At 46.6% G+C, this 19,192-nt stretch overlaps 1 protein-coding gene across 1 annotated transcript in view; it reads left to right on the top strand.

Annotated features, from left to right (window-relative positions):
- LOC144758313 (uncharacterized) overlaps positions 1–19,192 on the top strand; it is a 140,117-nt gene that overhangs the window by 97,563 nt on the left and 23,362 nt on the right. Inside the window, exon 6 of the mRNA XM_078646421.1 lies at positions 1,900–3,988. Coding sequence (XP_078502547.1) covers positions 1,900–3,988 — 2,089 coding nt within the window. The remainder of the gene's footprint in view (positions 1–1,899; positions 3,989–19,192) is intronic.

Raw genomic sequence — 19,192 nt, 5'->3', positions numbered from 1 at the left:
CATGTAGGCTGACTATTTTGCCTCTCTGCGGCTGTGTTTCATAGGATCCATTTATGTCCCTTGCTTATATTGTCTCACACCCGGACCCTCACCTTCCCCTGAAGGCAGGCAGTCTCCAGCTGTTGTGCTATCTAAGGCTCTGCTCTCTTCTTGTAAAGGGTCAAAGTGGTAACACCCCTGCAGCAAGTGCCTCTAACAGCCGCAGGAATAAGATATAGTGCACACCAATACCCAGCCCAGTAAAGGCCTGAAACAGACCGAAAAAGGAGCATGTACCTACATGTTCACCTCCTCTGTTTGTACCTCATTAGTAGCTACCTGTGCACTTCCTCCGTTTGTATGTCCCGGGCGAGCCTCTTTAATGACGCTTGTGATCCTGGTACTGCCAAGCATGGCCGTTTGTCTATCATATCATTACCTGATGTCTGCTGTGTACATCAAGTCACTCCTCTGCTTTAGTTGTGAGTGAACCCTGTGGAGCAAGTAAACAGACATAAGGGAGTATGGAAGGCGATGAACAGGGAGTAAGGTGAAGCTGATTTCAAGAAATGCCCAAAGGTGTAAATGCAGCACGCAACAGACATCTTGTCCCACTCTGCCAACGCTCCATCCACCCACAGAGTAGCATGCTGGCACCAAATAGAAAACATTAAGTCAGATGCCATGGTAAGGTAGAAAAAGACAAAAAGCAGATATGTATTGACAGCAGAGATATCGAAGGTATATTACAGGTTGTGATGGAATCTCTATAATCAATGCTGTAATCTTCCCACAAATGCTTGAACCAACCCCAGGAAAGTGGCAAAGATAACTTGACAAACAGAAAAGTAAAGACAGGAGTTGGAACTTCAGCTGCTCGAGTGTGATCAAGAAGAGAGTGAATGGAGCTTCATTTCTTATATACTTCCTGAAGCGTTACCTTTATTATATACTTCCTGAAGAGTTTTGTTTGTGATATGGTTCTTGAAAGGGTTACTGTTGTTATACACTTCCTGAAACTGAAGTGACAGCAGCACATCCTGATCCATCTCTTTTTCCACAATCCCTTCTTGTTTAAATAAAATCTTGGCCATGTTGCATCTTCCTAAAGCGGTACCTCTAGCGAGTGGGCACTCCATGTGTACTCTTTCTGTACTAAGATACTCTGTGAACACTGAAAAATCACCTCCTTTTCTGAAGTAAGTAAGAGTGGCATGTTCAATGAAAGATTTAGTTAAATATCTGTGTATGGTGAAATAGCCCTTGGTAACTTTCATAAACGGTAAAGAAGAGATATCTTTTACAACTAGTTAAATATTGTGTATTCACATTCTCTTACATTTCCATTTAGTGATTTTAAATCTCTTTACATCCAATAGGAAACCTGCCTTGAATGCACAAAGGATCGCGAAGAATGACAGTAATCGTGCAATTCTGAAAAAAGTGGTCAGAAAAAATGAGCTCCAATATTCAGGAAAAGATCTGCACAGTCAGAGACTGAGGACCCTGAACATACACCGATAGATCCTGGAAGAAGCAGTCAAGAGCATATCAGTGGATGAACGCAACAGGACTAAGAAATGACCTTTAGAAAATTAAGGCAACAACACTGACAAACCACCTCCTGTAGAAACAGGCCTGCACCACCAGCTTTGATCATGTGTTTGGTATGAGGTAGATACAGCATTGCTCTGCTTCCTGTAATGATGGTAGACCACCATTCAGCGTGCTAAGTGTATTATAAACTCTTTCTAGCCAAACCACATGAGCACGAGAAAAGCACAAGGTAGTGGAGCCAGACAACTGAAGGATAATAGAAAGAGAGGGTCTTTGATCTACAACAGACTGTGCTAATTTGCATCGACCAGAAGGAAGACTAATCTTTACCTGTAACACACAAAACTATTATGCAATCTAAAGACATACCCACCTACAAAGAAGCTTTACTTGCCAAAATAATAATATATGTAGCTGGCGAATCTTGTATTTCATTGTGAAATCTGAAATCAACCATACCAAAATACCACACACACACCGGGAATGTGAGAATAACACAAGTGCTTTATCAACCATGTTAGCTCCTCAGGAAACGCAGTCATGGGATGCAGACAATTATAAACCTGACCCACAGACACTAACCAAGAAAGAAAAATCATACCCATGCAGCAAGAGCTTTAGTTTGTCATCGCTACTAAAGAGCCATCAGCAAACACACACAGGAGAAGCAACGTGCAGTTGCAATGAATGTATGAAGAACTTTAGTCAGTTAACACTCCTAAAAGAAAATCAGCGAACACACACTGGGGAAAAACCATACCATTGCAATGAATGTGTGAAGAAATTCAGTCACTTATTAGACCTCCAAGTACATAAACGAACACATACAGGGGAAAAACCATTCAAGTGCAGTGAATGTGGAGGTAGTTTTAGTGATTCCTCAACTCTCAGGAGGCATCAGCGAACACACACAGGGGAAAACCCATTCAAGTGCAGTGAATGTGTAAAGAGCTTCAGTCTGTTATTACATCTCCAATCACATCAGCGAACACACACTAGGGAAAAACCATACCATTGCAATGAATGTGGAAGTAGTTTTAGTCAATCCTCAACTCTCAGGGGTCATCAGCGAACACACACAGGAGAAAAACCATTCCAGTGCAGTGAATGTGTAAAGAGCTTCAGTCGGTCATCAGACCTACAAAAACATAATCGAACACACACTGGGGAAAAACCATTCCAGTGCAGTGAATGTATAGAGAGTTTTAGTGATTCCTCAAATCTCAGGAGTCATCAGCGAACACACACAGGGGAAAAACCATTCCAGTGCAGTGAATGTGTAAAGAGCTTCCGTCTGCTCTCACATCTCCAAAGACATCAGCGAACACACACTGGGGAAAAACCATTCAACTGCAGTGAATGTGTAAAGAGCTTTAGTCGATTATCACAACTCCAAACACATCAGCGAACACACACTGGGGAAAAACCATACCATTGCAATGAATGTGTAAAGAGCTTCAGTCAGCTATCACATCTCCAAAGACATCAGAGAACACACACAGGGGAAAAGCCATTCCAGTGCAGTGAATGTGTAAAGAGCTTCAGTCTGTTATTACAGCTCCAATCACATCAGCGAACACACACTGGGGAAAAACCATACCATTGCAATGAATGTGGAAGTAGTTTTAGGCAATCCTCAACTCTCAGGGGTCATCAGCGAACACACACAGGGGAAAAGCCATTCCAGTGCAATGAATGTGTGAAGAGCTTCAGTCGGTTATCACAACTCCAAAAACATCAGCGAACACATACTGGGGAAAAACCATACCAGTGCAGTGAATGTATAGAGAGTTTTAGTCAGTTATCAACTCTCCAATCACATAAACGAACACACACAGGGGAAAAACCATTCCAGTGCAGTGAATGTGTAAAGAGCTTCAGTCTGCTATCACATCTCCAAAGACATCAGCGAACACACACTGGGGAAAAACCATACCATTGCAATGAATGTGGAAGTAGTTTTAGTCAATCCTCAAATCTCAGGAGTCATCAGCGAACACACACTGGGGAAAAGCCATTCCAGTGCAATGAATGTGTAAAGAGCTTTAGTAGGTCTGATGACCTACAAAAACATAATCGAACACACACTGGGGAAAAACCATTTCAGTGCATTGAATGTATGAAGAGCTTTAGTCAGTTATCAACTCTCCAATCACATCCGCGAACACACACGGGGGAAAAACCATTCCAGTGCAATGAATGTGGAAGTAGTTTTAGTAATTCCTCAACTCTCAGGAGTCCTCAGCGAACACACACTGGGGAAAAACCATTCAAGTGCAGTGAATGTGTAAAGAGCTTCAGTCGGTTATCAGAACTCCAAACACATCAGCGAACACATACTGGGGAAAAACCATACCATTGCACTGAATGTGTGAAGAGCTTCAGTGGGTTGGCAAACCTCCGGAGCCACCAGCGAACACACACGGGGGAAAAACCCTCACCACCCAGCCAATGAGGAACAGCAACAAGACTGCTCTTCAGGACACCCATCCTTATACATAACACACTCCAGGGGTTTGCTCCAGGGTCAAACTCACTTTACTTTCACGTTAACAGCAACAAGTTCTAAACTGGAGAATCTATATTTAGGACAAGGGGTTTATACTTCCATTAGTGGCATAATACATTAGAAACCCAATACTTTATAGATCTGTATTAAATGATACATAACCAAACACCACCCATGTATGGACATCCAAGAGCTTTTAAAAAACACACTACAGAGGTGTGTACCAGGATTTACTTTAACATTAACATGAACTAAATTATGATACAGCAAGAACAATCATGATGCTATGAAATGTACACAATGATGACTAGATGTTACATGTTAATAAGAAATGTATGTTTTTAGACATACAAAAACAACAAATGTATTTGAATTCATGGTATTTGACTGCTGAGTGTGTATAAGGCGATCTTAGATGTGATTTATTCCCTAAACTTTAAAGATCATTTGTGATGTCAGCGAGAAACCTAGTTTATTTGGTAATAGAGGGGTCAAATCTCGAAAGCATGACTGCTTTCAGCTGGGAGTCTGGTGCAGGTGGTATCAGAGGGGAATATTCTCACCAGTGGGCCTTCTCTCAGAGTGAGAAGCGGTTCTTTGCTTGATGGTACTACCTCTCCTTCTGTGTTAATGAAGAGAGAAGTGCTACCAATAATACTGAGATCTGGGATATTCGGCTGTTTTGGGAAATTAATTCAGTCTTTTTTACCCAATCAATACCTGATTTATTTAGGAAAGCTAAAATATGTCTGTATCTTGGCAGTCCTCTTGTTAATAATCCATAAAAATACCACAGGGATTTAAACATGAATTTGGCAAATACACATTTTTTTTTCTTTTAAGGTCCTTATATAGCACTGCTTTATCTAATAATGTCTGATGGTTTTCTTCGAGCCCTTTCTTCTTCAGAAAAAGTTTTTCTTTCGACAAACTCAATGGGATTTCCGATGAAAGGCTGACAATCTGTCCAACTCTAAACAAGGATGGTGGCCAAAATTGGTTTGGCTGGTGTAACGCTTTGTTGCATTTTTGATAGAGTGCCCTAAATCCAACCCGCCTTTCTTTAGTGATTTTTCTATTTTGAGTTACATTTGAAGACTGTCCCGCTCATTTATAGTTTGACAGGGGTCCACGGTCTGCCAGAGGAACAGGCGTAACAACTTCCACTACCCTTTGGACTACCATGCACCATATTTAGCGATCTCCACCAACCTGGCTATCCCTGTGTCTTCAGAGGAGCAACAGGAGCTCCTCTAAAAGCACCTAAAGTTTGGTGAGTGTCTGCCATTTTTCACACGGTTGCACAACAAACTTTTTGGTTTTACTCCTAAAGTGAGAGTTTGCTTTTTGTAAAACCAATAAATCATGTACTTGATACACTGAGAGCTTTCTACAAGGGAGTCTAAGTCATTTTTATTTATTTTTTTATTTTAAAACCTTTATTGGAAATAAGATCAGTTACAATCGATACATAGCAGAACATCATAATCAGCCATCGGAACAGGTTCAAACAGAGCATAGCAATTAGACCATGGCAGTGCAAAGCTCCGTCCCACAAATGCTCGGTTGCAACCCAGGAGAGCAACTTTGTCAGAAAATAAAAGGAGCAAGGAAGGTTTAATTTTAAAATAAAGTAGAAGGGGCAGGATCCGTGGCAGTATATGTAGATCAAACAAACCATGGAAAGTCCGAGGGGCAGGATGATCGTAGTCCAGGAGAACTGCCAGTGGGACGTAACGATTCCACTCTGTACCAGGATAGTCAAAAAACAAGCAGTCCGCCCACCAATAAGTTCCCAATCGCCATAACAAAGCAGTCTAAATCCCTTTTAATAATCGAGGTAACGCAAGTGTGCAGAAAACTACCCCCACAAAAATTCCAAATAAAGAAAAGGAAAAAATAGAAATAACCAAGAACAAAAGGAATAAGAAGGCCATAGAAACAAAGAAAAAGAAGAAAACAACAACACCCCTCCCCCATCCCCCCAACCTGCACCCCTGCATGTGGCTACGGCCTACCCCCCCAGCAGCGTGCCTGTCGCCCATTGTAGACCCGAAATATAGACAAGAAATGAAGAGAGCTAAAGAAATAAAAAGGGGGAAAAAGTAAAAGAGAGAACCAACAGCACACGATAGGGAAGGAAACATGGGGGAGACTCCCAGTGCGGGAACCCCAACCTCCCTCCCCATTCGCCCACCTGTAAAATCAGTCAGAGAGCAAATATACAATATAGGGAGCACCTACTTAAACAGGATGTATCAGTCGCTACGCAATCCAAGACCCACGGGGGGGCATAACGCACCCCCAGCCGCAGAAATGGCGCCCTAAGCACACTCGACTCTCACGGGCAAACAGGATCAATGATGCAGGTCCCACCCACCCCAAAATGCCGGACCGGGGTGGAAATCACAAAGTGAAACAGACATGGCAGTCCAGGAATAGCCAAAGCCTCTCCAAAGTCACATGAAAAGAGCAATCCGCCATCACCGATCGTAGTCCACGGAATACGCTGTCCTGTAGCCGATCCGCCGTGAGACATCAGGAAGTCCCCCCAGGGAACAAGTCCACAGTGTCGCCATCAATAAGCCACCTCCACATCGAGCCGCAGTCCCGCCATGATGGCAGTAACCTATACCACAATGAAAGTGGCGAACGAAGCTGGTGACGGCCACAATGAAACATTGGGTCAATCATAATCAGGACTACTTCCCACCATCACCAGAACACAGGTCCGCGGCCCCTTAGAGAAATACGGTCGCCGTCCTCCGGCTTCCAGTATACCCAGCCGCCGCCACAAGGTATAATCCATCGGATCGCCACTGTTACAACAAACAGCGCCACAGCACCGTACAGGCAGGCTTAGGAGTCTTCGGTCCCCTTCCAGTCAAGATGGCGAATTGCCCGTGTATCAGCGATAGGGAACACAGGATGCCCTTCTCCCCACCACCGAGTATTGTTCACGGGCCCCCCCAGCCCAAAAAGGCACATTAACATCGTGCTCTCGCCAGCGCCCATGAGCCGGAGATAAAACGTCCGTTCAATTTGCAGGCATGCAAAATGCTCCAGTCAGACAGGGAGCAATTCTCAGAGTCCGGCGGCAAACAAAAATCGCTGGGGGGGAAGTAAGGGGGGAGGAGAAGCAAGCAACACAGGAGAATTGTGCATTGCACCTGGAAAGGGCTCCGGCGGTGTCGAGGGTATTTTCAGGTCCCCTGGTGGGAGACCGGCGCCCCACAGGTCGATGTGTCCGTTGTTGTTGCATTGGCGGTCGGGTGCAGCGAAACGCGAGGTCCCGGTCACCGGCATCGGGCAGGCCGCCCTGCTCTGGAGAGCGTATCTCCGTCCCCGGAGCCAGGATTTTCGCCGGAATCGGACGCCTCACCTCGGCGACCATTCCGACGCACGGAAGCTCCGCGCTCTCACTGGGCAGGCAAGCGGAACAGGTGGTGAGGAGAGAAGGTCGGCGGAGCCGGGACTCGGTGCGGCCATCTTGGCCGCCGGCCCGGCTCCGCCCCTCTAAGTAATTTTTCATATATTTTTTCTGTTTGAGACAACCAGTCTTTTCATTGTGTTCCTGAAGAGAAACACGTAGGTCAGAATGCCTACCATAAGTAGGGCGGATGGTCTGATGTACTTACACCAACGGCCCCAGGTATGTCAGTCATTGTTGTGAGGGTTCCTGAGGTTCTCACTTCTGTTCAAACAGAGGGGTACAGTGATAGCTTCTTCTCACCAACCTCCAAAATTCTCCAATTTATTTTTATAATCCGTTTAATAAAATTTGCTAATGGATTATACATGAGAACCACGGCCATGCTTTCTTCTCTTACTCATGCATAAGGGATCAGGAGGTTGTCTCAATTAATTAGAACCTATCTGTTACTATGACTGAATAAGCGTAGTCTAAGGAGAAGGCAAGTCAAATATGAAATCTAGCAGATGGGAGGGAGAGGTAATTAGAGAGAACGCAGCGTGAGGGAAAGCTCTAATAATAAATACAATGTTTGTTGCAGTAACGTTGGTTTTTATTCAAGTCGAGCAGAGGGATGAAAGAATAACGTTTTTAGGGTCAAGGGGGTTGAACATTTATTTGTTTTGTTTAATTTGAAATGATGATGTTTCACTTAGGAATTATGGCTTAAGTACATATGTAAGACGTAAAAATAATTTTAGTGATCATAGTCGAAAATGAAACACTTTAGTAATGCTGTAATTGTTAACTTGCAGTTACCCCTGACGAAGGGTTGAAAAGTAGCCCGAAATGCATTGGGTATTTAATAAAGACACGCTGCTTTGAATCATCTTGTGTACTTGGATCGTGTTTGCGGAGAAGTCTGGATGGGCGCATGCGAATATGGGAAGCATTCCTTATACACTACGACACATATGTGAATTAAACGGAAGAATACGAAGAAAATGTGGAAAATAATATGGATTAAACTGGACAATTTGTGAACATGGTCAAACGGAGAAATATTGGCTGGATTTTATATCCATAAATGCAGTGCGACTGGTAGTGGAGCGTGATTTTTTGCGCTCCCCACATGCATTCTGTTAAATATATAGCCATTCATATTTAATAATTCTCCATAAAGCATTTGATTTAAACAATAATATATTTTGCACTAGCCCTAAATATCTTATAGATTAATTTAATTGACAATACTTGTGCTGAATCAATGTAAGAGTCTCAAACTTATATTGTGCATCAGTAATTATGGCATTATATCTCAGCCTACGATTAGTGTAGATAAGTATACCTTTATTTAATGTATGCGGTTATTGTCAGGGTAACGTCCTCAGTCTTCCATCGAACACAATATTATTATCAAGTCTTTATTTCTGAACAACAAGGACAGCATTATGACTATAAGTCACAGGAGTGGAGGAGAAATGCTGTCTCTAATATAATTGAGGTTTTCAGTGACTGAAAAGACACTTGTTAGGGTATTATGTATACCAACTCTGTATACTAAATTGTAGGAAGAGCGAGAACCAGCATGACAGGAAGGAGGCCTGGAGGCAACTGTAGTACCAAAGGTGCTGTAAAAGGCATCTGAGTTTGAGAGTGGACTGATAACAAATGAACCCTTGGGCCAGTGGCGGGAATGCCCCCAGAATCAAAGTGTTTCTTATAGGCATGTATTTCCTATGCTTGACACCTTAGCCTGGCTATCGCCCCTAGGCGCAGGCAGTCTCTAGGGACTGTGCTTTTTGTGGCTTTACTCTCCTATGGTAAAAGGCCAAAGTAGTAACAACCCAGTCAGTATGTATCCATGCAAGAGTACAGAATCTGAGGAGACAGGAAAGCACAGTATCGGAGCTATGACTGACCACCTGAAAAACCCTGTTTGGCCTGATCTGGAGAGCACCCCATTGTGCCAAGCTTTAATTATCAACAAAGAGCTATGCGAACTGTCAACAGACTTACGCAAACAAATGATGGACAGAATGCAAACATTCTCCCCCAGTCAAAAGAACTGGATTAAATCCATAGTTCTTCTGCCCACTCAGCCTCCCCAGTTTGTCCCGGCCATACGCAAATCAGTCTTGACCCTGTGCCCCATGGGAACAATCCAGACCGAACTGCCAGGTCAGGTCCTCCCTGGACCAGAAACAAGGATCCCTAACCCGGTTCAGGGTACGTCACCCTTCTTCAGCCAGGCTAGCTTGAATCCAGTGGCACAGTGAGCAAGAGACCCACATCTGGGCATACCCATCCCACTTAGGGTGAAAAGTGTTACACAAACAAATGATGGACGGAATGCCGACAATGCAACCATGTATTTATTTATTTATGAAATTTATAAAGCGCAAACAAATGCCCAAGGGCGTCTCGGCGCCGTGAACGAAAGCAGAAAAGAGGAATGGAAGAGAAATTATTGATTGAACAATCAGGTTTTTATTTTTCTTCTGAAAATGGTGAGAGTAGGGCAGGATCTGATGTCCATGTCCAGGGAGTTCCAAAGTTTAGCTGTTGAAACAGTGAAATGACGGTCGCCCCAAGAGGCTGTTTTAGTCCGTGGTACAGACATCAGGAGAGCATTCGTGGATCATAATGCTCTGTTGGGGGCGTAGAATGCCAGGGAGTTGAGGAGAAAATGAGGCCCTTGTTTGCGGGAGGCTTTATAGGCTATACAGAGTGCCTTGAGTTTTATTCGATTTTTTTACCGCCAGCCAATGGTAGTCTTTGATCACTTGGGCGATAGGTTTGAACTTTGGGGTGCCTGAAAGCATTCTTGCGGCTGCGTTTTGTACAGACTGCAGTTTATGAATAACTTTGTGCTGGGCATTGATGAGGAGTCCATTGCAATAGTCTAGAGATGACATGACAAATGCTGTGACCAGTGTTTTACCTGAGTTGGGGGGAAGAAAGGGAAGGATCTTCTTTATGGATTTGAGCTTGTAGAAAGATGCTGAGACGATGGAGTTTGTGTGAGCAGCAAACGTTAGTTTGTCATCCAGGAGTACTCCCAGGTTTTTTACCTTGGTGACTGGTATGGGCAAGGAGCCCAGTTCAGTGGGCCACCAGGCTCCGGGCCAAATAGGGCAGAGCTTCCCGAATATCATTACTTCCGTTTTATTGGAATTTAACTTGAGACAGTTTGTTGCCAACCAGTTGCCCACCATTCTCCCCCAGTCAAAAGATCTGGGTTAAATCCATCGTTCTTTTGCCCAGTACGCCACCCCAGTTTGGACCCAGTCAACAGACTGCCTGCAACAGGGACTATTAGTCCCAGGATAACTGCTTGTCTGCTGATGGAGGATGAGGGGCCACTGCAGCTGCCTGGTAAAGGGACTACATATCCCAGGAGACCTGTTTGTCTGCTGTTGGAGGAGGAGGGGCAAGTTCTTCTACATGCTATATCGTGCCGGACTAACAAATACAGCGCTGGATGCCACACCACTGAAGCTGCCTGGTAAAGGGACTACAAATCCCATGAGACCTGCTGTCTGCTGGGGAGGGACCATATCTTCAACGTGCTTTGTAGCCCGTACTGTCTCCTGCAGCACCGGATGCCAAACGCACGTCTTCATTCAGCCTGTAACTGTTAGTTTAGCTGAGCGGCTGCTCTGCATTTCCCTGTATGCAGACAGCTGCACAAAGTAACTTCACAGCTGGGAGCTCCTAAAGCAATTGTGAAAGTGACACAGCTCAGAGCTCTGCAGTCACGGACTGTCTGCACAACAATTTGAGTTCTGTTCAGTTTCATAAAGCTGTCTCCGGCCCGCTCCCCGCAGGGGCCTCTCACGAGTGCCCTTACTTATATTTCAGGTTCTTTGCAGCAGTAAGGTCAGTTAAGATAATGAAATGAAAAGAACAGATTGCAATACTTTGTGAGCTTTTGAAAATATATTTAGTTTGTCAAATAACCGTAAGTTAGCCTATAGCAGCCAAAGAAACCATATATCAGTTGATTATAAACACTTATATTATGTAACACTGTTGTCTCTGAAGTGTGCAAACATCCACCGATTTCACAGAAAAGGAACCAAATAGGTACAGTTAGGAAAAAAGCGCTCTGACGTGGCAAGCACTGGCTGCATCACAGCTCTTTGTTTTCTCACGGCAGGTTGGTAGTAAGGTTGTTTGGGTAAGATGTTTCTTTATAAGTCTAGTTAGCTGTGTAAGTACATATATTTAAAAATAGGTTAACCTATTGCAATTCAAGTCTGTAAAAAAAATAATAAGGAAATTGGCTTTAAATGGTTGAAAGAAACATATGTATCCAGGATGTACATCTGTCAATGACATACAGTCACAGGGAGAGCTGACCACGTGGCATCTCTGCCAGTAGGTGTTCAAGGCCTCTGTCTGCCTCTCTGCTTGTGTCCGTTTTTGTGCTGCCTTTGTCTGTGTCTGTTATTACGGTGCCTTGGTGCCTTGTTATTGTGCTTTTTTGATTGGTGCCTCTTTATCTGTCTTTCCGGTCTTTCCTGTTGTTCTGTTGTGTCCTCTGTGCACAGGTTTTTCCTGCTGCCCCTGTGGCCCCTCCCCCTGCTGGTTTCCAGCTCCTGCCTCCCAGCTGCGCTTCCCTTCTTAATGGCAGCCACTGAGAGGGAGCACGAGCAGGGCCCCTGGCCAGGGACCTGCTTTCTCCCCCAGCAGCTCTGCTGTTTTGCCACCGCCGCTGACCCGCGTCACCTCTACCAGTAGGTATTCGAGGCCTATGTCTGCCTCTCTGCCTATGTCCGTTTTTGTGCTGTCCTTGTCTGTGTCTGTTATTACTGTGCCCTGGAGTCTTGTTATTCTTCTTTTTTGATGTGTGCCCCTTTGCCTGATTTTTCTTTTTGTTTATCAGTCTTTCCTGTCGTTCTGTTGTGTCCTCTGTGCACGGGTTTTCCCCACCGCTGCTGCCCCATGGCCTTCCCCCTGCTGGTTTCCCTCTCCCACCTCCCAGCTGTGCTTCCCTCCCCTTCCCTATTTAATGGCGTTCGCTGCATGCCAAAGGCGTACCAAAGGCAAGCCCGCATGCACCCGTTCGCAACCCATCTATATTCAGCGCCAGGCACCCTGGATCTCCAGCCACCCACCGCTACGACAGAGCTGCCCTCCTTGCATTCAACCCCGACAAGAACAACTGCCAGCTGTCCATGCCAAACATCACCCACGGCCAGTTCTCCTGCCATGACTGCCGCCAGACCTTCACCTTCATCTGCACCCCTACGGCACCCGCACCCATGTCGGACGCCAATACCATCGAAGTCCTGTGGTGTATCCTCCTCAACATGCACTCCATGGACAGCCACGCCATAGAGATCTGGGACTTCATCGACACCCTCTCACCAGACATCACCTTCTTCACAGAAACCTGCACCGCCCCGACATTGCCTCCGCCTGACAAATACAAGATCAAGAGGAAGGACCGCCCAGGAGGAGGACTTGCCATCGTACACAAGAGCTCCCTCCGACTCATGAGCTTGAGTTCAAGCGACAGCCCGCCACCACCGAACCCCTCTATTTCAAGATCCAGACCAGTCCCAGACCAGTCCCAGAAGGACCCTAAGAAGCACCCTCAGCTACAGACCTCCTGGACCTCGAACTGCATTCACCACCACCTTCGCCAACCTCAAAGCACCCCATGCCATTGCTACCATGGACTACATACTCATCGGAGACCTCAACTTCCACCTCAACAACATCACTCCGCCACCCTCCTGGACAACCTCACCAACCTCGGACTGAAACAACTTGTCACCACCCCCACCCACAAAGCAGGACACACCCTCTACCCCATCTTCATAGGAGGTAACATCCACTTCAGCCACACCATGCAACCCCCATGTACCGTCCTCCACTGCGTACACTTCCACATCTACAAACCCACGGAGTCCAAACCTGCACCCCAACCTACAGGAAGAAACTGGAGAACAATTACTAAGGAGCAGCTGAAGTCCACCCTCAACCCCGATTCCTACGCCACCTCGAACAACGACAACCTCGTAGTCAAAGAACTCCACAGATGGATCTCCAACTGCACAGACGAGCTTGCCCCCCTACCTACCCCCAACAAACAGCTCCCCAGAAAAGCCACCTGGTTCACTGTCGAACTCCAAGAATCCAGACACACCTGCAGATGTCTCAAGAAGAACTTGTGAAACAGCAAATCCTCGGAGGACTGCATCACCTACAAGAACACCATGACAGAATACCACCAACGCTTCAGATCCACGAAATGGACCTTCATCCAGAACAAGATCCTTGCCAACTCCAGCAGCTCCAAGGAGCTCTTCAGCATCATCCAGGAATTCACCAAATCCCCCAACAAAACCACGGATATCAACCCCTCCCAGGACCTCTGCAACAAGCTTGGCTCCTACTTTCATCAGAAAATCAAGGGCCTCTACAACAACTTCAGCGACCAGACACCCTACTCTGAAACCACTCCCCCCTCCAGCAACCCCAGCCAGCCCACCATCTCCTCCTGGACCCCAGTTACCACAGAACCACCACCACCATCGCTACGGAACTACGACGCACAATCAACGCCACCGGCATCCCTCCAGATGACTGGAAATGCACAGAAGTTAGACCCCCTACTCAAGAAGCCCTCAGCAGATCCATCGGACCTCAAGAACTACAACATATCTATCTCCTCCCCTTCACGGCAAAAGTCACAGAGAAGACCGGCAACCTCCAACTAACAAAATTCATCGGAGGAAACTTCATCCTAGACTCCTTCCAATCCAGATTCTGCAGCAACCACAGCACTGAGACAACTTTACTCGCCGCCACAGAAGACATCCGCACCCTACTCAACCAAGGAAACACCGCAGCCCTGATCGTACTCAACCTCTCTGCACCTTCAACACTGTCTCCCCCCACACACTCACCGCCAGACTCCACAAAGCCAGCATACAGGGAACCGCTCTCGACAGGCTCCGCTCCTTCCTCACCGGCAGAAGCCAAAGAATCAGACTTCCGCCCTTCTTCTCCGAACCCATGGAAATCAACTGCGGAGTACCCCAAGGATCGTCGCTCAGCTCCTCAGATGACACCCAGGTCGTCCTCTCCCTCATCAAGGACCCAATCACCACCAGACTCAACTTCCAGGAAGGAATAAAGGATGTTGCATCCTGGATGAGCAGCAGCTGCCCGAATCTCAACTCAGAGACGACAGAGGTCCTTGTCCCCTCCCCCTCTGCATGGGACAACACCTGATGTTGTCCCATGCAGCCCCCTTACCACCACTGACCACGCCCCAAATCTCTGCATCATACTCGACTCCTCCCCCTCCGTGACCTGACAGGCCAACGCCATCGCATCCACCTGCTACAATAACCTCTGCATCCTCTGAAAGATATTCAAATGGTCACCCATGCACTCATAAATAGCAGACTGGACTAAGGAAACGCCCTCTACGCCGGAATCAACAAGTCTCTGCTCCTCAAACTATCCAAACCATACAGAACACCGCAGCCAGACTCATCCTCGGCATCCCTTGACACGAACACATCACCATAGCACCTATGTAACGTCCACTGGCTCCCACATCAAGAAATGAGTAACTTTCAAGATACTCGCCCACACCTACAAATGCCTCCACAACACTGGACCCTGATATCTCAACAACATAATCTACTTCCAGGTACCCAAAAGGACCCTTCAATCGACCGACCTCACACTCACTGAACCCCCGCGCATCCGTAGAGCAAGAGCATGGGGAAGAACCTTCTCCTACATCACGATCAAGATCTAGAACGAGCTGCCGATCAACATCAGACGTGCCCCCACCCTGCACATCTTCAGGAAGACCCTCAAGACCTGCCTCTTCGACCGACCGGAGCTGCTCCCTTCCTCCCTCAGCGCCTTGAGACCCTCATGGGTGGGTAGCGGGCTTTAAACTTCCCTGATTGATTGATAGAAGTATCTTGGGCCACGCCAGTGACGGTCAGATGACTCTGGTCAGTGGTGACGGAGCTAGTGTCACTCCTACTTGTTGAAATGTCACTCATGATTACTCTGAAAATATGAAAATGTCACACATAGCAATCTGAAACCTTGGTAGCTATGCCTAATTTGGGCCTAAATTCAGAGTTGGTTGAGGATATAAAACTGTATTAAGTATAAGGAATAACCCAAAAACACAGGAAGATTTAAAAAATCTGTTCTTTTAATTTTTGCTTTGACATATCACTTATGCCACACTATTTGATCTGGTGAATAAAACTGTATGGTATTTTTCTCTATTTACTTTGCTATGTACCATGAATGGCATTTGAAAAACCCGATAAATAAAGCGTTCCAAAAAATAAAATGAAAACATAAATAAGCTGCCCAGTTTAATTGCACCACTAACACATATTCTCATATATTGAATTAAATATAAACTGTCACTTCCAGTTGACAACTTTCTGTAAATACTCTTTAGTCTTCTGCATCATTCTTTTGAAGATGCTCATGTGCAGTGAAGCTGTAAATACTTTTTTACAGCAGCGACTAAGGGTGAGACTCTGTATGTGGACTGTGTGTATGTTAAAAACATCCATATCTGAGACATCTAAAAACCCAGACCCTGCCACAAAATATTTGTTTATGCATATTCACTCCTGGAGCCTGGGTGTGATAGTTCTTTAAGTGCCCAGCAGAGGGCGAGCTTCGCTTGCCGATGAAATCCACTGAGCACATTGTATGAAAGGAAGAAGGGTTTTTCTGTTTCAGGTCAGCGGTGGCAGAGACAACACCAGCAGCAGATGCTGATATTACTTCCTGCTACTCTATCTGTGTCCAACCTGCTGCAGAGGAGGAAGGACGCCCTGGCTCTCTGTGCAGTTATCTTCATCCTCTCACAGACACCCCCCTCCCCAGACCCCAAATCTGCACCTGCCCCACCCCAGCCATAGGCGGATGAGAGAGCTTAGAAATGTCTGCACAGGTTTCTGCTCAGGTAGGAGATTGTCAGCACCTTGTGCTGTGTTTGTAGAATCTTGGAGTAAATCTCTGCCTGGAGCCAGGCTTTTCTATCTGGGGACCTCTGGGGGACTTTCCGTCTGGCCCTGAAGGTGTTTTATGGTCATCATTTGTGTTTTATTTGGGAACTGTGCACACTGCCCTGTATCATACTGCACTGTGAAGAATCTGTACCACTGCACTGCATCTTGCTGCACTATCAATCAATCAATCATTTGTAAAGCGCACTACATACCCGCGAGGGTCTCAAGGCGCTGGGTGTGGGGCGCTACTGATCGAACAGCCAGGTCTTGAGCATCCTCCTGAAGGTCAGCAGGTTTTGGGTCTGTCGTAGGCTCAGTGGGAGGGTGTTCCATGTCTTGGCTGCTAGGTGGAAGAAGGATCTCCCACCGGTGGTTGTTCTTTGGATATGCGGGACGGTGGCGAGTGAGAGGTTGGCATAGCGTAGCTGGCAGTTGGGGATGTAGAAGGAGAGCCATCTGTTGAGGTAGGCTGGGCCGGTGTTGTGGAGTGCCTTGTGTGCGGAGCTTGAAGGATATCCTCCACTATGAGAAATCTGTGCACACTCTTTGCTCGGCTCTTGCTGTTAGTTTCTTGACTTGCCCACCTGTACCCCTAGGTCAGAAGCATGTCCCCCAGGCAGCTGAACGTCAAGGCTCCCCTGCTGCCCCATGCCCCTTTGCCCCTGTTTTCATATCTCAGTCTAGGTAAAACCTCAGGCATTGCAATAGATTCCAATGGCATTGGTTGGCTTATAGCATTATCTGCTGCAGAGGTTGTGTGTCTGCTGCAGGGATTGTGTGTGGGTGCACTGACCTTGGGTCTGCCAGGTAGGAGGCCTTTCAAGCAGTGGAATGTACATGTCTGTGTTTTTGATGTACCTCTGCAAGTTGGATGTGTGTGTATCTGAACAGGGTAGAGTTGTCTTTGCAGGCTGCGTCTGTATGTATGTGTATGTGTCTAAGGCAATCTACAGAGTGACTTTTTGCAGTGTGTTTGTCTTAGCAGATGTTGGTGGGACTGTCAGTCACTCTTCTTGGACTCTACACTCTACAGGAATCTTTAGGATCACTTGCTGTAACAGTGTCTGCTCGGTGCAGAATAGTCAGGTGCTACTCGGCACACGGCAGATGTCTGAGCAAAGTCATTGTGAAGTTCTAGTTCTTCCCCATAGTTTGGAAGAAATTGGCAAGTTTGAGCGAGACTTCAGCACGAGTTCCAAATAAGTGAGTGTCCACAAGCACCTAGGGCTACTTGTATGTCAATGCTTCAAGGGGTTGCTGCACTCTCTCATCAACGGTGTGTTGATGAGGATTATGCTATGATGTGAAGCCTACATGAAGGTTGTTCTGCTCTAGTTGTCACTTCAGCAGGAAGAGGAGAACAAGATGAGCAAGCAGAAAAAGCAAGAAGAGGCCAGAGAAGAGAAATAAGAGTGATAAATAAGAGTGATAAAGAGAGAACAAACACAAAGGGTGGAGTAAAGTAATTAATAGATATCGGCCAAAATATGAAAGAAAGAAATTTATAGGGGAGGGAGCGAGAGTTCTAAAAGATGGTCGGAAAAGAAATGAACATTATTTATAACTTGCCAAAAGTTTAATTCTACTTTCTGAGCTAAAAATGTGTTTTAAGTGTGATGTGAATGTGAGTCTTGAAGAGTTATAGGTGTAAGGTGCTGTTTAGTGATAGCAATATTTGAGCCAACGTTAGAGCTATGGATCTGAATTAAATGGAGGGATCAATGTATTTTCCTGTGGGTTACTGTTGGACTTGGCCCGCAGGGCAGGTTCACCCCTAAACTTTTTGCCTTATGTGTGACCCTGTGTCAGTGATTTTTGGGTCTCTGCGCACTTTTCCCTGGGTCCCAGAGTGAAAGTGCGTGCGTGTAGTATGGCTGGCCTGCCCTCCCATAGGAATGCATGGGGAATGTGTGTGTCCCTGGTAGTTCCTGATGCGTGGGGAGTGCAGGCTCGAGTTTAGTATGTGTAAACTCGTGGGAGTGAATGCTGCGAGATGGTATATGCGGCATGTATGTGTCTAGAAGGGAAGTGCTACTTCTGGACATTGATGTGCGTGTGCTGTGAGGGTGCTGGAGAGTGATTGGCTGGAGCTGGCTGGCATGCCAGGCTCCAGGAAGTCTGGATGGGTCTGCCCGGTGGTGAGTGGGAGATTAGCATGAGTGATGTGTGGGAGGAGTGTACCTGTGTCCTGGATGGGCTGGGTTTTCCCCACACAATGCTGGCTCCGCCCCCCTGTGGTGTGTCTAACGACCCTAGCCTCCCCAGTGAAAGAAATGGGTGGTTGGGCCATCAAGAGTGCTCCAGAGCCAGCTGAAACTGGTTTTCCCCCCACCCTGCACCTTGAAACAAAGGATTTGGTACTATAAGAAGGGGCTGTGTCCCCTTGGAAAATGTTCTGCTTTTGGATCCTGCCAGAGGGGGCTGTTGCTGCTGCTGGGGCCAGGAGGACCGCCACTTGGGGTGTCTCCCTGCCTGGAGACCCAGTGTGCTGGCTCTGGCCCAGCCTTGCCCCCCTGCCTGCCTCCAGACCCTGCTGGAGCCTTGTCCTGTCCTCCAGTGCTGGGGAGCACTGAGGATTCTTTGCCTGCAGCCTGAGAGCGCTGCTCTCTGCCCTCCAGCGCTGGGGAGCGCTGAAATCGCCTGCCTAGCGCTTGAGAGCGCTTCATTTCGTCCCCTGGCGCTTGGGAGCGCATTTTCTTGGAGGCTAGCGCT

Source organism: Lissotriton helveticus, chromosome 1_1 (genome assembly GCF_964261635.1).
Source record: "Lissotriton helveticus chromosome 1_1, aLisHel1.1, whole genome shotgun sequence".
NCBI classification, from domain to species: Eukaryota; Metazoa; Chordata; class Amphibia; order Caudata; family Salamandridae; genus Lissotriton; species Lissotriton helveticus.
This window is presented reverse-complemented; position numbering and strand designations above follow the sequence as displayed.